Source organism: Tetrao urogallus (assembly GCF_951394365.1).
Source record: "Tetrao urogallus genome assembly, chromosome: 5".
Lineage (NCBI taxonomy): Eukaryota > Metazoa > Chordata > Aves > Galliformes > Phasianidae > Tetrao > Tetrao urogallus.
This window is the reverse complement of record NC_136818.1, coordinates 54,100,379-54,119,118: the sequence shown is the minus strand read 5'-3', so window position 1 is coordinate 54,119,118 and position 18,740 is coordinate 54,100,379. Positions and strand designations below refer to the sequence as shown.

Here is an 18,740-nt window from a genome sequence, read left to right as displayed (position 1 = left end):
AGCACTGAAGAAGCCTCCCTACCTTGCCCACCCACCTGCAAGCTTGTTTTGCTCTTTCCCCATACTTAACAAACAGCTGTCACCCCAAAGCTTTATTGCCTGGTTATTTATTCAGCTGCCATCGCTAAATAGCAGTGGGAGGCCTGTGAATGATTTGGAAGATCCACAGCCTCAGAGAAGTCACCCTGACAGACAGGAGCTTGTTCGCACAGCATCTGGCCTATGCAGCATTCAACTAAACAGAAAATTTGTAACCAACAAAATGAAACCCTTTTCCCCCTAGAAATCTACAACCTCAGTCCTATGCTGCTTTTCTGCACTGTCCCTGTAGCATAAAAGGGACACATCCCATATCTGAATAGCATTGAGCGGGAATAACACTGGCTCTGCTACAGGAGATGCATTACCATGCTAAAATTCCTGCATGAAATGCTTAAACAGTATAAACAGTGGTGAAAAATTCAACTTCAATACACATTTTATTTGCTGGAGATTAGTTTCACAGGAATCTATGGTTAGATTCATTTCAGTGAGGGGTTAAGATTTTTTTTTCTTTGTTTGTTCCCATTTATACAGGCAGTTTTTCCAGGCATGTTTCCAATATGGAGGACATATTCATACATCCTACACAAAACTAAAAACTCCTTTCAAAATGAGTCAAAGGGTACCTGGGGCATAGGGACATCCTAGTTAGAGAAGTCTAACTGTAAGCAATTTTTCAGACTCCTTGGTAAAACCGAGCTGTTGTGAACTCCTCTGGAAACACATAGAGGCCGTACTGCACAGCACTGGCAGCACAGCTGTTTATGATTTATACGTGTACCACATAAAATACGTGATACTGAAAACAGCTAAACACTGAACAGCACAGACTGTTTCTTAGTCCAACAGATTGTGCTTCCACCCAGGTTCTCCACAGATACACATCCTTCAGCCTCTGAATTCCCCCCAGATTTAAAGGATAAGAATATGCCTCACATCAAACCCCATGATACACATTTTTCCTATCAATTAAAATGTAAATGCAAAGACAAAATGAGCAAAGTGAATTTCAATTCCCACTCCATTCTTGACTCAAAGTGCAATTTTTCAACATTGACTGCAGGCACTCACGTCCATCAGCTGTCCGGGCTTCCATGTGTACAAGGTCTGGTTCTTTATCCAAACCCATTACAGACCTGGGAGAAAGACAGAAAAAAAGAAAAGTAGTAAAGAGGTGATCTAGAAGGCTGCAATCAGATGGACAGAGCGCGTGGGCTAGCAAAACCAGTTCAACTTTGTGATACCAGGCATGTAGTTCCCTGCCTTCTGCCCTCTTTGTAGTCTCTGTTTCTGTGTAGCGTGCTCTCAGGAGCCAACTACTAAACTTAACCTATCTTCCCAGATGCTGGTGGATAAGCCTGCCTGTCCCTTGCCTACAGAAGCAAAACTACAGCAGACATTTCTGTGGTGGCAAAGCTAGCTGGCACAAGATTCGGTCAAATGAGAGCTCTATTTTCATACTGCAAGAAAGATGAGGACACAGCAGACAAACACTTATAGACAGCAAATTAAAAAGGGGTTTTACTCAGATGAATAGTGTGGTGAGATCTGTCCCTTGTTTGCTAGGCAATCTTGCTACTGTTTATCTCAGTTTACCCATCTTCAAATCAGGTACACATGCATGGTAAACTTCAGACAAGAAATTGCAAGCCAGTATTCATTATTCACTCCATGTCATAGCCCCTGATACTCATGTAATAAGGCATGAGTTTCTCTAAACCTTAGGGGCTGACTACCTCAAGTCAAATCTTCATGTGCATTTTTCTTTTATTCCCTAGAAACATTTTGCAAGACACACTACAAAGACAGTTTTTCTCTTGGCAAAGGGAAAGTCAAGCCCAGAACAGAAATGTTATTCTTAGTGTTCTGGCTGATAAGAATCACTAGGAGGTGAACATTTAGTCCTAGCAATGGCTGGCAGGGGAAAAAAAATCCATAGATGTCCACGTGATTTATGGAGCTGCTTCTCCTGAGTTAACCACGGGGTTAGATTAAAAAGGGACAACGACAAAAATCAGTTTCTAATTTGGTGGAAGCTGAATTTGATACAGTAGATTGTAAATAATAGATTCCCTCTGAGCCAACCAACATTCACAATTCCCTAATGCTACGAAGCACTTTCATCACAATCTTTCGTTGCTTATTCCTTGGGGCATCAACAGCTAAAACATTTTTTAAAATAAATAAATAAATAAAAGACATACAAAATACAGACTCTGATAAATTTTTGTGGTGCTGAAAAAACAAAGCAATTAAAACAACAAGCTTACATACGCCCCAGAATTCAGCTATGTTCAGCCAGTGCTGCAAATGCCAAAATAACTGCACTATGACCCAGAGTGGAGGTAACTGAAAGTGGCTCATCTCATTAACTACAGCTTCATGCTAATGGTGAACCCACACTGTGAACTGTGGCAAAAACCAACAAAGCAAAAACAAAGCCACACAAGCAGAGTTTTCATCACTCTGCTCCCAGTGAGAAATATCCTGTTCCTTAATCGCTTCCATCAGTTTCAAGGTGATGCCACAAGGAAGAAAATGCTGTCCATTATCAGTAAGAATGTCAGAAAAGGCCAGAGTCCCTATGACCACATAATTGTTGGGGTCAAATCTTCTGAAAGATCTGAGCACAGTTAAAAGTGGCAGTAAGACAGGTAAGACATTCCTTAAAATGTCAATGAAAAATATTATGAGATAGAGCAAAATACATTACCAATGCACAGAAAGAGCACATCTTTCCAGTCCACAGCAAAATTCTTCTGCCTTTTTCCCATAAGTAGCTATAAATTCTGTAATCTCAGTTGTTCAGCAATCACAACTATCATTTACGGCACACCAAATGGGAGGGAGGTATGGTGCTCACCAATGTATCTGTGCATCACAACTTTATCAAAGGGGGCAAGGGGGCAGTAATTTTAACACTTTTTGGTAGGATTGAGAGCACATCAAGAATCAACACAATAGCCCTTCCCAGCAGGCTTTCTAGCTGTCACTCTAGAGGCTACACTCTACAGTGTTTTTCTGGAAGCCAGATGCCAGCCTTTTACAAAAGAGCCATTGGCCATGTCAGCAATGCCAAGCTGTCACTATTCCGCTTGGCACCTCCTGGGTTCCTCCCACTCCTGGCCCAGAAAAAAAAAACATCAGAATGCTATCCATTTTAATAATGACTGGAATTAGGGGAACCTAAGCATTTCTGAATAAAAGCCAAAATTATTATTACTACTGTGCGTTTGTGCACACAGCCTCTGTGGATTCCCTCCACTTAAAATTCGTATTACAAAACCACCAAGGGAGGATAGGAATCTCTTGAAGTATGTCAGTCTAGCTTGAATTTCCTTCCTAATGCCATCTACTTCTTTCCTTAATTAGTTTTGACAAGCCCAATGGTTCTTTTCAGAACAACAAAGAGATCAGTATACAGCACCTCCCAGTATTTCTCTGCTTGCTGAACACTGTACTTCAAGTGGAAAAGCTCACAAACCAATCTCCTGTGATCCAAAAGCAAAACAAGCTCCTGTTGTCTACAGGTAGATAACAAGCCTGTAAAGCAATGCTTCAGTTGTCCTTTCTTCTCCCAGACCAGTTCTCCTCAATTCAAAGCCTCTGACTGCAAAACAAATCCACAATCAATATGTTTCTTTATGCCTGCTCCCACCCACAATGACAACTGCTGTGCTTTGCAGTTTGTCTGCCTCCTGAACATAGGTGTTTTCAGTAAACATCTTCAAGTCCTTTCTGTCTGGAGGAGCTTTAAGTGAAGAATGCAAAAGAAGATTGGTAATAGAAAAAGCAAGATGTGAACATAGGTCCTAGAACACTATTGCAAGCATGCACACAGACTGTAAAGCTATTCTTCATCCCACATGGTAACTGAGCTGGTCTTGAAATTACACTGCAACAACCACTCGTGCAGCAATACATGAAGAAAAACAGACACCTTTACAGCTGTACATTTTCTCATGCCTTCTGTCTTTCAAGGACATTTGAAGAATACACTGTGCAAAACAACTTAGCAACTTAAACATGATGAAGAGGATGTCGGCATTCTTTGACAGAACCTTGTGTGTTCTGTACAGTCAATTGGAACCCACAGAGCAGACTGCCTGGGAAGGAGTTTCATTGCTCTCTGACAAACAGCTCTATTTTAGAGGGTTACAAAGGAAAGAGTATTTAACAACCATCAGAAACCCTAAGCATAGCTTGAAAACATTTTTCCTTTATGTGGTCACACCTCAGGCTCTAGGCACAGCTCAGCTCTGTTGGGGATGTGCAGAAACTCCAAATGGCACAAACCAAACCAAACCAAACAAACAAACAAAAAAAAAGGCAGTTGCACTGTGACAAACAGATGAAAAAACGCTGAGAAAAGAGGATGCAGCCAGAAGTGATAGGAAAGGTCATTTTTTCCTGCTGACATGTTCCCTGACTGCTGCAAAGGCAGTTTTTGAAATGGGGAGCCTGCAGCTAATGTTGCAGCTGACACGGGATCATTGGCCAATTAAGAATTCAAATACCTCTGAATCCCATTAGGAAAGACACGGTGGTTACACGGTCTCTATCTTCTGCTGCTTTTCTTTCTTTTTTTTTTTTTCTTTCATAGTAATTCACTTTCATGAGATCTTTACTTCGTTTCAGGAGATGACTCTGTGATCTTGAAAGGTGAAAGACAGAGAGGACCCTCACAAGATCTTTATCTCTATCTTGAGGGGAAATCATTGTGCACGGATGCACATTTATTATGCTGTTCTGATAATATTTCATCTCTGACCTGGAGGAAAAGCAAGCAAGAAGGGCAAGGAAAACACAGCACTTTGCATTGTAAGTAGATATTCCTGTAAGACAATGCATAGTTCAAAATTAAAAATGCAAAGAAAAGGAAAAAGAAATATACAGACTCTCAGTCTGGTCTCCCTGCCTTACTGAACATTTCAGTCCACTGATACTACCAACTCTATTGCCTCTCACTGGAACAAGCCACATTTTTCTACCCATTTTTCAGACATCAGGCATTAATGATGAAGAACAGCATTGAGTTTTAACTACTCTCATACCCTAGATCAAAAATGCTGAGCAATTCAGACTGCCTGCTGTTGACTCCAGTTTCCTAAACCATAAACAGAAAAAGAGATACCCTGCTCCTCCATCTCCTAGACCCCCTCATACGGGCGGTGGAAGGGAGTTATCACTAGAATTCAGGAACATTAGAGTAAAGGATTTATAATAAGGTCAAAAAACAGACCATAGGGTTCAGACTTTCAAACTTGGTCTGGAAAGTACTAGACTGAGCATGTGGCACAGGAGCATGCATTTTTCTGAACCAGCCAAGACAGAATCCAGCAGCTCTGGTTTGAAAACATAAACAAAACTTTTAAAATGGACTGAAACGTCCACAAGATGACAATTTGGAGAGCTTTTTTGGAGTCTGGAATGTCAGATAAAAGATACCTGTGACTGCTCATATCCAGGGACAGAGGAAGCAGATGGAGACTGCTTAGCAGACAGAGTACTATGTAACAGGAATGAAAATAGGAAGGAACAAAGTACATTTATTGTGTAATAATATGTAAAGCAGGAAAAACACATCCTTTTGCTTTAGGCAACTGTAGTCAAATTAGTGGATGCTGCCAATTAGCCTGCTGCAATTCTAATTGTATCCTGCTCCAGAAGTGAGTAAACCCTTGTGAATGGTGCCAGGCAAGCAGCACTTGTGATCAACTCACCCAAGCAACAAAAAGGGCAGGTGGGAGCAGAAACTGATGCAGACCATTCCTGTTCAGCTGATGTGAATCTTCTAACGTATTATAAATGCTGTTTCAAGATAGATCAGTTGATTGCCTTCTCCATTGTGTTGCCAAGGTATCAATAAGTGACATCAGATTTTTCCTCAGTATCAATAACTGGGGTTGTCTTCAGATGATTAAGGGGATTCTGTCTGTTTCCCTGCTATTTACTGGAGTCAAGGCTAGAACTAGATCCAACAGGTACTGACTGTGCACAAGTAACAGCCAATGCACACAAGCTACATATATTCAAGCTAACAACATGAAATAAAAAAATATAATTGGGGAAACTATACATACAGTTGAAGAAAGAATGCTTTCATTAAACACATAAATACGGCACTATTCTCTGTGACTGAACAGAAGAGACACTGCTGGATGGGGTAGGATGTGAAAAGGCTCTGAAGAGTTACAGATAAAATATCTCCTTGGACAGCATATTTCAAATAAAGCTTAGAAAAAGAGGTTGGCAGGCAGATACTGTGAGAAAATGTCTGATCCAGGTCCTTGGATCTTCCTACATCTTTTCCAGTGCTAATTTCTGTGATGCTACAGTTCTGGACATTGGTAAAACTAATTGCTGTGAGATTTAGCTTGCTAGATAAGGCAAAAAAAAATTCCAAGTAATTTTTCTTAGATAATTTCTTTTCAGAAGACATTGCAGAGCCAATGTCCTAGTTCATCTTGAGGAGATGTTCTGTCTAGAACATCAAAGAAAACAAAACTTGTGCATCTACAACCTCTGCTTATGTGTTCATAAGTGTATATGCGCACCTGATCACGTGCATTCCACCCCTGCTACCTGCTGGACATCTAAACCAGTTTTCTGTCAACTCTTAATGGATTAAAGGTCCTAAAACTAAGACGTTGCTACAAGTTTCATGGACATAACAGTGCAGCAAGAGGAAAGAGGTTTGAGTCAACATTTTTTCTGAGGAACAGGTTGATATTTAAACTCAACCCCCTTGCAGATCAGTAGGGAAGCCACACAAGACAGCAGGTTTTGTGGCACACAAACTTTTTTTTTTTCCCCTCTTCTCATTACATAAAAGAAGGTGACTCTTTATTTCACAGAAATTAACAGAAACTCGAAAGAAATTGTCACTGAACCTGAGAATGCCTTTAAAGGATATTAATCAACTGAACAAAGCCACTGCTGGATCACATTTTTCTTTATTCTGTATGCTAATACCGAAACCTAAGGAAGCGCAAATATTACTCTCTAATTCTCATCTAGTTAACAGGTCTTAGTTCTTTCAAATCCCCTGGCATTTCTTACTGTGCCTACGCTATGAATCCCAATAAACATAACTGAAGTTTGCGATACAATCATGAAAAAGCGTGTGGGCAGGAGGGTGAAGAACCTTACTCGCAGCCCTGTCAAGGTTTGAAAGCTCCAGCAGCACCGGCAGAACACATGCCGGAGGTGGCATCTTAATTTCCCAGCGGTGCCAGAAATAACTTCTCCTGGGGACTGAGGCTCATGCAGGGAGCTGATCTGTCAGCTATGTCAAGGCAGAACTCATAGCGGGTGTGCTCCCAGGTGTAGTCACAGTCTTGCTGCTAACTTACAAACTAAATAAGTTGCTTCCATTCAGTTTGCTGCTTCTCTGCTCTGGCCCATCAGCATACACCTGAACCAGGGTACGTAAAAGCAGATATGGTGGAAGTAAAGCAGTGGCTGCTCACTGACTTAAGATGTTATCGCTGTGAAGATCTCAAAGCTTCAGCACACAATATACATCTGTTCTGCTCCATGCGCATCTAATACAGACAGCAAGGCTCTGAGAAAAGTGTTTATAGAAAGTAGAGAGGGGATTCGCCTGTGATTAGAGGTCTGTAAAATTAATGGTAGACAAGTTTAAAACACTTTCCATCAAAAGGATGATTTGATTCTGTTTTGCATGTAGAAGGATGGGACACTTATTGCAGAACCTTCTAGTATTTCACATTTCAAGTTCTTTGAAAAACCAAGAATAAAAATTGATTTTTGATACATTAAAAAGTACACATTTTCAGCTTTGTCTTCTTTCTCACTATGCTTTTTGTTTTGGAATAGATAAGGGGAAAAGAGCACAGAAAATAGCATAGGAAAGGGAAAACAAAAATACAGAAAATACCTTGTACAAAAGCCATTTCAGTGACCAAAATCTAAGTGAGGGGGGATGTTGTAGTTTGCAGCTTTTTTGGGGGGGAAATATATGTATATCAGTGGAATCACTTTCCTGGCCAGCTGTTCTTTGCACAAATTTGTGAAACGCAAGCAAAGTTTTTGCTTCTGTTCTCAGACAGATCACTGACATTGAGCGACTTTCAGCTCTTTCCCTGCATTTGGTTTAAAATGAGGTTAGTGCCTACTACATTATGAAGTCCAGTTAATTAATGTTTGCTCAGTGCTTGGCTGTCTTCCTTTGAAAGTCATGCAGATTGGGAATCACTGTAGATTATTACTTTGTTTTTTCAGGAAACATGAACCAACCATGTTTACATTCAATTTAGAAAAACAAAACACATGCGAAACCATCAGCCAGTCCTGCGGACAAGGTTTTTGCTGGAGTTCCTGTTTCCCTCCATGGAAGGGAATGCTTAGAAGACTCCTTGCTCTCAGTTTGTCTCCTATCAAAACTATCCTAAATGCAATCTGCTCAAGCAATGTTTTACAACAGAATAAGGATTCTCAGTTCACTGTGTGTTTAATTCCTCTCATTTGTATTAACATTTTCTAACTGCAAATATGACATGTCTGAAACGATAAGGCTCAGTGATTCTGCTATTAACAGAATCCAAGGCAGAACACAGTGCTTTTGAAATGCTTCAGTGTGAGCGCATCATTTAATAAATGAATGCAGCATTAGATGAATAAAAATAAAACTTAAATGTCCAAAGAAGGGACACCAGTATGAAACTTGGCGCAGGCAGAATGTATAAGATATGTTGATGAGCGCCATATGCCTATGGGCATTGTACATTGTATTAATTAAGGAAGGATGAGCCTTCACGTTCCCTGTTGCAGAATACTGCAAAGAATCACCATGGGATAACGTCTAACATTGCAGAAATAATTTTGCTGTTCAGTTTATGCATTTCGGGGAAAGCCATTGTGAAAAAACAGATTTGCACAGCAAACCTTTCCTAACCATTGTTTTGCTGTATTTCAGACACAAGCCTGAAGAGAACAAATGCCTTATTTCACTCTTTGACTTTTACAAATCAGCCAGGAAAGGCAGAGAAGAAGAGGGAGAGGTGGGGCAGGGGGAGAAAGACAAAGGAGAAGAATAAAATCATTCAGGACCAGCAAGCATAACTGCATCAGTGCATCTCCTTGCCCAAAAAAATCACACTGAATAAGCTGCTGAGAGTGAGATATATATTTGTCCCAGCATCAATAACAGTGGAAGACATGTCCAAAAAGGAGGAAGCAAAAAGCATTCTGGCAGCAGTCAGATGTGCAAAGACATGTTCTTTCTATAGAAACAGCATGCCTATGTCACTATAGTGGGTAAAAGCAAACATGACAGGAGGTCTGTAGACAACCCATTATCTCATGACAAGATAGGTTTGCATTTTAAACACAGGCATCCTCAGATACAGCACAGAGAAAAGAATGAAAAGGGCAAGGCTACTTGCACGTCTGTCCATCAGTGGTAGAATGACATTATAGCAGGAGAGATCTGTGAAATCATGGAGCTTTTGTGGGTTCCTTTGCTTCAAGTTGGATTGATGCCCAGCATCCTGATAGGTTGAGTACAACATGCACTCCCAGGTCTTCTGAACAGTAGAGTTCCAAAGTGTCGCCATCCCCAAAGCATTCTCCACTTTTCAAGTAAGAAAGCAAAGTGCTACAACAGGAGTACGTGCTGCCTACATGACAAGAAGTGAAGATATAGGGCCAAGCTGTAGGTGAACAAAGAGCTTCTCCTTGTCAAGTTCTTAATCTGTTGTTATAGGTGAGCAATAAGAGGAAAGAAAAGCACAAGGCCAAGTGAAATGTAATACTCTGCTGTTTTCTAGCTTCAGGGCAAATTCCAAAGTGTCAACGCATTTCTCAAATCTAATGATTTGGAGAAAGAAAAAAAAATCTGGAGAAAATACACAGATCTAGAAATGGCTTTGGAGAGACGCTATTACAGATTGTCCCTAAAATCAATATTATAATGGAACATGTCTCTTTTCCTCAATGATTTTCAATCAAAACCTGAAACCCAAAAATACTGTGAGAAAAACCCAAGAATCTTTCCATACTCTTTGCCTAAAGACTTGGCAGAGTTTCTGGTTTGTTTTTCCTCTTTTTTTCCAATAAAAAGCAAGATGTAATCCTGTGGGAGAAAACTTCAGATCAGCTCTGAAGACTGCTGGTATTACTTATTATTTCCTCAAGTCTTTTCCAGTAATCGCAAGTTAGTACCTTTCTTTGAGACTCAGCCATGGAAATTTTGATGTTTCACTAAACAAGAAGATGTATCTACAATCTGATTTTACTGCCTTCTGCCCAATGGAGGACAATTATCCATAAGATAATTACAGAGCTACGATAACCACAGCTATCTCCTATTCCAATTAGCTTGCTACAAATATGCAAGTAAAGCAGCCTCACTCACTGCCTTCTCATCCTTATTCTATATATGATCAGCAAGAGACAAGTTACTGAATCAACATTATTTAAAAGAACCTGTGGTGTAGCTAATAAGATACTCCTTCCCACTCTTACGTTCTGATGTAGCTTCGTGCTTGTTATGCTGAATAATAGCAAAATTAAACTCATCTCATTCTACAGAGGAGGCTCAGGGGAATGCCAAGGAACGAAAGGATGGGGAGTTTCAATTTCTTCTCTTCCCGAGAACGAATTCAGCCTCATATAACTGCTGATGAATTGTCGTTTTAAGAGGGTTTGTTAATTTCCAACAGGCAGAAGGCATAAAGAGGGACCTCCTTATCTTTAATGGATGTTATTGAGCAACACGAATGGCTCACATTTAAATGAATGCAGAAGCATCTTGTCTGTTTTGTCACGATAAGACAGTTCTTTCTGCACGGCATGGGTTCAGCTCCTTCTGTTAAATAAAACAACTGTTTTTGTTCAACTTAATGGCAGGCAAACTTCCAAAGGTTGAGAGGCTGAAGTCTGTTCAGGGAAATGAACTGGAATTTATCTGGGTCTTTTCTGATTCTTTTTGAGAAAATTACCTGAGGAGCTTTGAGATATGACTGAAATTCGAGTTTTAAGCAAAAATGGCCCATATGTGCATGAAGAACTTACTGAGAATTAGTTCTCCATTAGATTGCATCCTTCTCCAACGGAAGAATGCTTCCAGACCCAGCTGCTGCAAAAAGGCAGGAGCTGTAATAACTCACACCAAAGCGAATCTCTGGAAATCCAAGTGGGACATCCAGGATGAGGCCTGGGGCTATGCCCAGGAAAGCTGCTCAGCTCTCCGCTGTCGGCAGATGTTTTGCAGCTGAATTAAATGCCTGAAAATTTATATCCATAATCAAAGCAGGTAAAAAGATCATTTCAAATCTTCTCAGATCAGTGGTGGTTTTAAAAACAAATCCCACAGGTTTGCTTTCAGATGACTGACAGAGAAGAGTGGTCCCTCCCACAATGAAAACCAGCCCATTTGTCCAGAAACAAAGAGATTAGCATGGAATGAGCCAAAGGTGAAAACCTAAGCCAAATTGCACATGCAAAATTAGGAGAATATTCCATGCTAGCCAAAGAGCACAAAATACGATAATACCATTGGTCTGGCAGCCTAGCTTTCGATTTGCTTTGCCAAGCCATGACAGTATGGGAGATCCCCATATGCCTCAGGGAGATGCATTATTCAATATATTAATTAGAGGGAGCTGGCTTTCATCATTGGTTCCTACAAAGTATCACACAGAATTACTCTGGGACTGTTACTGACAGGCTGAAATTAATTTGTGTTTGAGTTCACATGCATTAGGGAGAGGCAGAATAAAGTCTGCCCATGCAGGCCACACAAGTCTGTATCACAACATTTAGGCTTCCAATGCTGACCATGAGTTTCTCATCACATCTTATTTGGTTCCCTGTTGCATGTGAAGGAAATAGATTCTTCCATCATACACTGTCTGGAATGACATGGTACTGGGATCCAGCCCAGAGATGAGCCTTATCTGGGAGAGGCACTGAATCAATTCCTCCTTAGACTTTTCTTGCAAGGTGGTTTCTCTGGTCTGCTCAGGTCACGGACAGTTAGTCACAAGAGAGTGGAGGATTACAAATGGATCCAAGATTTACAATGGGGAAATAAGAGAAGAGACTAGCCCCTAGGGAGATGAAGAAACCTTATAGATAAGAGACTGAATCATGAGGCTTTTAGATGGCAGAAAGGCCGAACTGTAGAACAAAGTGTGGTGCTCCATAGTAGGCAGCAAATTTAAAAACAATGAACACAAATATTTCAGCCTTTCCTTTTAGAGTCTTAAAAAAAAAAAAAGACACTGCCGGATGCTTTATATTAATGTAAAAAAAAAAAAAATAAATAAATCATAAGTTATACTAAAATTACAAGAAGTCACAAATTTTAAAAGCCGAATAGTATTTATGTAAGGAATCCACAGTTGCATTAGTGGAGAAGGGTAGTCCCTCCTATTCCAGTTTGTGCCATCTCTCTAAAGAAAATGGACGTTAAGAATAAAAAAATTTTTTCAAAAGCAACTTATTCAAAAAATGTCTCTCCTAGAGATTATTATGTCACCTTTGAAAGAGCTCACTCAGGCTGCATGCTATCAGAACCAGAATTCAAGAGGTGCTACACAGACTTTTAAGTCTGCTGACACGTGGCTCTCTTATTTTGGTTCATTATCTAATTCATGGGTTTTAAAAGTATCTCAAATTGTTCTCCCTTTACTAAAGGACGCTGTGGATGCCCCATCCTGGAGGCATTCAAGGCCAGGCTGGATGTTGCTCTGCGCAGCCTGGTCTAGTGGTTGGCAACCCTGCATATAGCAGGGTGGTTGAAACTAGATGATCATTGTGGTCCTTTTCAACTCAGGCCATTCCACCACTCTATGTTCACACACATTCCCTAGAGCCAGTATGCTTTTCTCTATCTTTTTTTCTTATTAGAACAGCTTTGAGCCCCGGGAGCCTGGCAGCATAGCAACCACAAGATTTCATCCAAAAGTCAGAGATTTATTTTCCAAGGAAAGCAAGCAGCAAGGAGAGGAGCACCAACAAATAAGTAAATAAATAAAAATCAGGCAATGAATGCCCTTTACAAGTTTTTTCCAAAGTATCAACTACTGTTTAGAGCTACAGTTCACAATGCAAGAGACTAATTGTATCAAAAGTCCTTTGTAAACTGAAGTCATTAGAACTGGTGAGGTTCAGGGGGTCTTTGTAGAACAGTCTTGTGGATTTTCCACAAACAGAATCCAAAGGATTTTCATTTTCTTAAGGCCATTTAGGATTTCAGGCTCTCTTAACTCTCCATGAAAACTATCACAAGGTCCTGGAAGAACACCTAGCAATCTGTAGTGAAAGAAACAGGATACTACTAAGTTTTGGGGAAAATACATTCATAGAGAAAAGCAAATTCTAAAACTTTCAAAGGTTTCCAAAACCTTGCTAGTCACTCCTGTGACAATCACAGTGATGAAGAAGCAATTTATGAGTGTCCCAACCATTTAGTTTGGATATCAGGAACCAATATCTTCTTTGCATCACAAAAAACAGGTGTGAATGGGAGTCAGGATCCCTCTATCTATACACTTTGTTTCAGACTTCACCATCTCTCTATTTTTAAAAGCTCATTTATATAGTGAAATAAGATTTTATTTCAAGTTTAAAAATCACTTCAAAAAACATGCAAAAAAATCAACAACTTAAGGAGGATTCTTTTTGTTGGTGGATTTTTTTTTTTTTTTTTTTTGGACAAATATTTTGCACAGATTCCTAAAAATACTGGTATATGAAACTTAAAACAAACAAAAAAGCCACAACATGTTTCAGCCAATAAAATGCATCCAACTCTTATATCCAAGTTTCTTTTCTATCTCTGCCACTGACATACTGTGTAATCACAAGCCAGTCAGCTACAATCTAATATTTGGAAACATTAAATATCTATATTGCCAACTGCACTAACTGTAGCACACAGAATGAAAAGAAAATCGTTGTCCTCACAGTTTCCCCATTTGTTCATCTTTTGAATGAAGATGAAAATAAAATTGCTCTTATTATCACCACAATGTTGTGATCTTTAATTAAGTAACATGTCCTTGCAAGAAATCTTTCAATATATGCCAAGACCTTTTAAGAAGGTCTCTCTCCACAACCTTAATTATAGAGCTCAAGACTAGAATTGTAAAATTATCTACTAGTGAAGTTAGCGTCATGATGGCTTGAACAGCACATTCTGGATTTATGTTAGCATCGCCCTCTGGGATGAAAACCTTTCCCAGGTGTTCCCACCTACAGGACGTGATAAATGAGTCCCTTAACACAGGCAAATGAGTCATCAGATCACAGCAGCTTATAGAAGAAATAGGTCCTGTTCAGTCTTCAAAGCATGGTGTACGTGAAAAAGCACTGTGCATATGCCGCCATGAGGCTATAGGCAGTGTTAGTGGCTGCCAAATTGGATTTATTTTATTCATAGCTCCAAGTCCAGTATAATTTTAACTCCAAGAAAACACTAATGCAGGATCACTTCCTAGTCAATTGGACGTCAACAAAACTGTACTTTCTTAACACTAAATTTGGCTGTAAAAGCTTCTGAGATGTTTCCCAAGCACTATGCAATGACACCATCTGGTAGTTAACGATTAGTGGAATTTACAGGAGAGACATGCACATACTTAACTAACCATTTAATAGCTGGCAAACAAGTGAAGTAAAGCTAACCTTATCTGTATCCAAAGATCACTTCTGGAACTGCCCCTGAAACAGTCCACGTGAATTGGCACTGAGATTAAGAAGTATTAATGCTCCCACAGAGTTGAGGAATAAAAACAAACCCCTACCCATCTGCAGATATGTAACTTTCTGAAACACAGATACAACTTCCTTATCTCCTGCTACTTTGCTCTCAGATATCCACATCAGCCTCTGCCATAGTCTTCATAAAATTCAAGCTGCAAACACAAAAATACACCATCTATCTTTATCACTGTTTCTATCCAAAGCGCAATGAAAAGGACTGAAAACCTTGCCTTGAAACTTGCTGGCTTGTACCTTGAACAACTATGACAGAAAACTCACAACTCCAAAACATGATCCAAGGTGAAGCACAATCTCTTTCTTTCTCCCAGTTTCTAATCCCCGGTGTTCAAAATAACTGGGACTGGCACTCACAGGTACAAAACAACCAGAGGCTTCATTCATTAGCTTAGAGAGTGGCAGGACAGGATGACATCCACACAGGGTAGTGGCCACAGTGCCTGCTCAGGAAACATAGGCAAGGCCTCCAAAGACAGATGGGACAGCATATGATATTGACAGCCATTTAGCTGATCAGCCAGAAAACATAGCTCACCTTGTGGAACTCTGCATTTTAAAGAATAACATAATAAGACAATAAATGACTTTATAAGCCACTGAAGTATCTTTTAAATCTCTAGTATCATGGAGTGTTTATAATTAATGCATGGATATGCAATGATGCAACACTTAATATGACAGCATTTGAGTACTTCAACCATTACAGCCAGCAAGGAAAAGATATGCTCTCTGATCTTGATCTTACCTAAGGGGTAAGAAGGCAAAGGCATCTTGAGTCACCCAACAGGACATGAAAGAGCCATGGTCCAGCTAAGTACTCAACAGGACTTGCTCCATTAATCAAGTTGTCTTGCTATCTGGTTAGTCCTACTATTCCACCAACAGAAAGACAGAGGCAGTAAAGCAACTTGGGAACTCAAAGGACTTGATTGTCTTTATCTGAACAGAGACAGAATTGGCCAGTACAGAACTGATGTGTTTTACAGTCAGGGAAACCTCCCCAGAGTTCCTACAGTACACAATATGGACTCTACTTTTTATAACATTCCACACATCAGCAAAAGTGTGATATTACAGTGTGAGGAAAAAAAGCAGGGGCCAGAGGCAACTGAAGAAATACGTATTAAAAAAAGAATACTGAGTATGTCCCTAACCGGAATCAGCATGAGTGCAAAGTTCGTTATCTTGAGTCATTTCATTGTGTGATGAAAGATTTGGGAATTTCTGTATCATATTAGCATAAGCTTCTATTTCCAGCCTTACAGAATCTTAAATTATTAAAATATCTGAGGCCAAGGCACACGGGAACCAGATTTGGATTCCCGTAATCATATCAAGTAACACATTCTGTTCAAGCTGTGCCATTGCCATCAGTGGGTGTAGCTAACAAATGAATCATTACTACAGAAGTAGAGAACTCAAATCCTAGTTTTTATAGCTACAAGTGGCCCAGATAAGAATCTCAGCATATGGACAAACTCAGAGCTAGATGCAGGAAGTGGAGGGAAATGTCCCACAAGCTGCAGTACATATGATACCCCATATGGAATGAGAATGCGGTGATCAGCACTGAAGTCTGAGACTAAGGAAAAAATAAGCCAAAAGTAAGAGCCAGGATAAAAAGCCACAGGCCAACATTGCAGCTTAGGACTTTGCTTTTGACCAGCATGGAGCCATTGCAGGTGCAGCCTGACAGATCTACAGCAAAATGCACAGGATGACTTGTGTGTCCATGACTACCAAAGAGCTCTTGCTCACTAGACTGGGTGAAAAAAATCCACATTCCATCCTAACAATTCTGATACAATTGTAATTTCCTCCTGGCCTTACAGTCTCTCTATTTGAGCTCTCTCAGGGAAGGTATAATTATTTGGAAAAGTCTCAGAGAAAAATAAGACCTCTCCCTGTCAGGTTGACTGATCCTATGAACCAGGTAAGGATTACAGTCCTCACAAAATTATTCTCACAGTCTGATAGATAAAAAACATGTTTTGAGGAAAAAAGCAGACAGAAGTGCCTTAGACAAGACCAACTGTGTTGGTCTTGATTAACCTATTTGATAGAGGAGGTTCACTGAGGCCCTGATAATAAGTGAATATATAGCATCACTGATTTTGGTATTTTCCCATCATTAGTTCACCTTTCCTGGAATTGTCAAACCTGTTAATTGAATTAATTAACAGGTTTGATAATGAGTAGTTAATAGGCTGATGAAGGCCACTGAGTAGCGGCTCTGAAACTTACAACTATGACTCCTTTCTCGCTCTTCCAAAATCTAATAAAAAAGAAATCATCAAATTTTTGAGCTAAAGTGCTCTTGCATTTCTTTTCTGGTACACTTATATGCCAGAGCTTCTAAGTCTTCACAGTTTGCAGCTTTAAAAAGAAAGGATAAAAGAAAAAAAAAAAAAATAATCAGACAGTTAAGGGGAGTTATTATGTTCTAAAGTTTCAACATTTCTGACCCCTGCACTATGAACTGGTTCAAATCTGTCTCAATCTGGGAAAAACCTAATCCACTCTCTTGGAAAGTGTATTGTCAATGGGATTCTACTGAGTGAGATTTCTAAGATTTCTAGATCTATGCCATATCAGCTTTAACAACAGAAGACTTTTATGTTTTCCAAGAGAATATGATAATTGAAACAGAGGCTTTTTTCAATGCAGTGACAAAAAAGAGCATTTAAACTACACAGTGAAGCGACTGCGTGAAAAGTAAAGCAAACTGCAGAAAAATCTACATCTTTAGGAGACAAGTGGACAGAGATAATCCATTAGCCATTATTATTATTAAGGAAAAACAAAAAATCACACACACAAAAAAAGCAATGTCACAGCATCACCTGTAGAAAGAGACTGTTTTATTCACAGGTCAGCCCTTGTGTGTTTTTTTCCAAGAAAGTCACTCCTCTTAGCTCAGCTGTGCTATTTGAAGGGTAGGGTACATCTATGCCATAGGACCAGCTACTCTATTCCATACTAGTATACACTTGGAGAGGTTCTACGCTCATCTGTGTCAACTGCCCCTAGGCATGAATGATGAAATCAGAAGATTTTTGATAGGTCACCTGTCATCAGAACCTGGAGAATATATACAACTTTCCTTCACTACCAAAATGTCAACAGTGATACGGTCAGAAAGAGTGCAGATCTTTGATATATTTTGCAGGTCTATGAGACTCACAATCCTTACAACTTCCTTTCCTACATGGTCAAACATCTCCTTTGACTGCCCAAAATCCAAAGGCACATTGAGACAAATCAGATACAGAACGAAAAAGCCATCTTTTAAATGTGGGAAACTAAAGCTGTTCAAAGGGACTTGCAGAATGACCAAGACAATTTGAAAAATTTGAGAGACATTTTTCTCCATTGCAAGGTATGGAAATACTACAAATTCCATCTGCAGACATTTTTATGTGTATTCCAGGTGTTCTTAATGATGATCAAGAATGCAGATTTGACTCGAAAATATTTACATTGTTCTTCACAATAAGGAGCCAATACCTAAATCATCCAAGTCCTTTTTGTTACTGACTCTTCAAAATAGGTGTCTGTGGTTCCTTAATAATCACATTTTTTTGGCCTTAAGTACAAGGCACTTATTTAACTATTCACAGATTCTGTACATCAGCACTTTTACATATTCACAAACTCTGCATTATCTAGCATGTAGTACAATATTAAGACTGATTCAAGCCCCAAATCCTAGATTCAACTACAGAAGAATACCACTGGTTTCTTTTCTCTCTCTAAAGTCAGTTATTGAGCCTTCAACTGGTGGAGAAGTTTAGAAAAGCAGCGTGTGAAATAGAGGAGCCTGGAGATAGGAACTAAGTATATTTCATCTTCTGCTTTTAAGACACTCTTCCAATTTTGGATACGAACAGTTGGGAAGAGGAAAGAAAGATAGTCACAAAGCAAATTTTTAGCAAACACTTTGC

General features: G+C 39.6%; 1 protein-coding gene across 1 annotated transcript in view; it reads right to left on the bottom strand.

Moving 5' to 3' along the window:
* Positions 1 to 18,740, bottom strand: part of SORCS3 (sortilin related VPS10 domain containing receptor 3) — a gene marked incomplete at both ends in the record, with an annotated part of 267,292 nt that overhangs the window by 85,746 nt on the left and 162,806 nt on the right. The window contains one exon of the mRNA XM_079535589.1: positions 1,114 to 1,178. Within this exon, the coding sequence (XP_079391715.1) occupies positions 1,114 to 1,178 (65 nt within the window). The remainder of the gene's footprint in view (positions 1 to 1,113; positions 1,179 to 18,740) is intronic.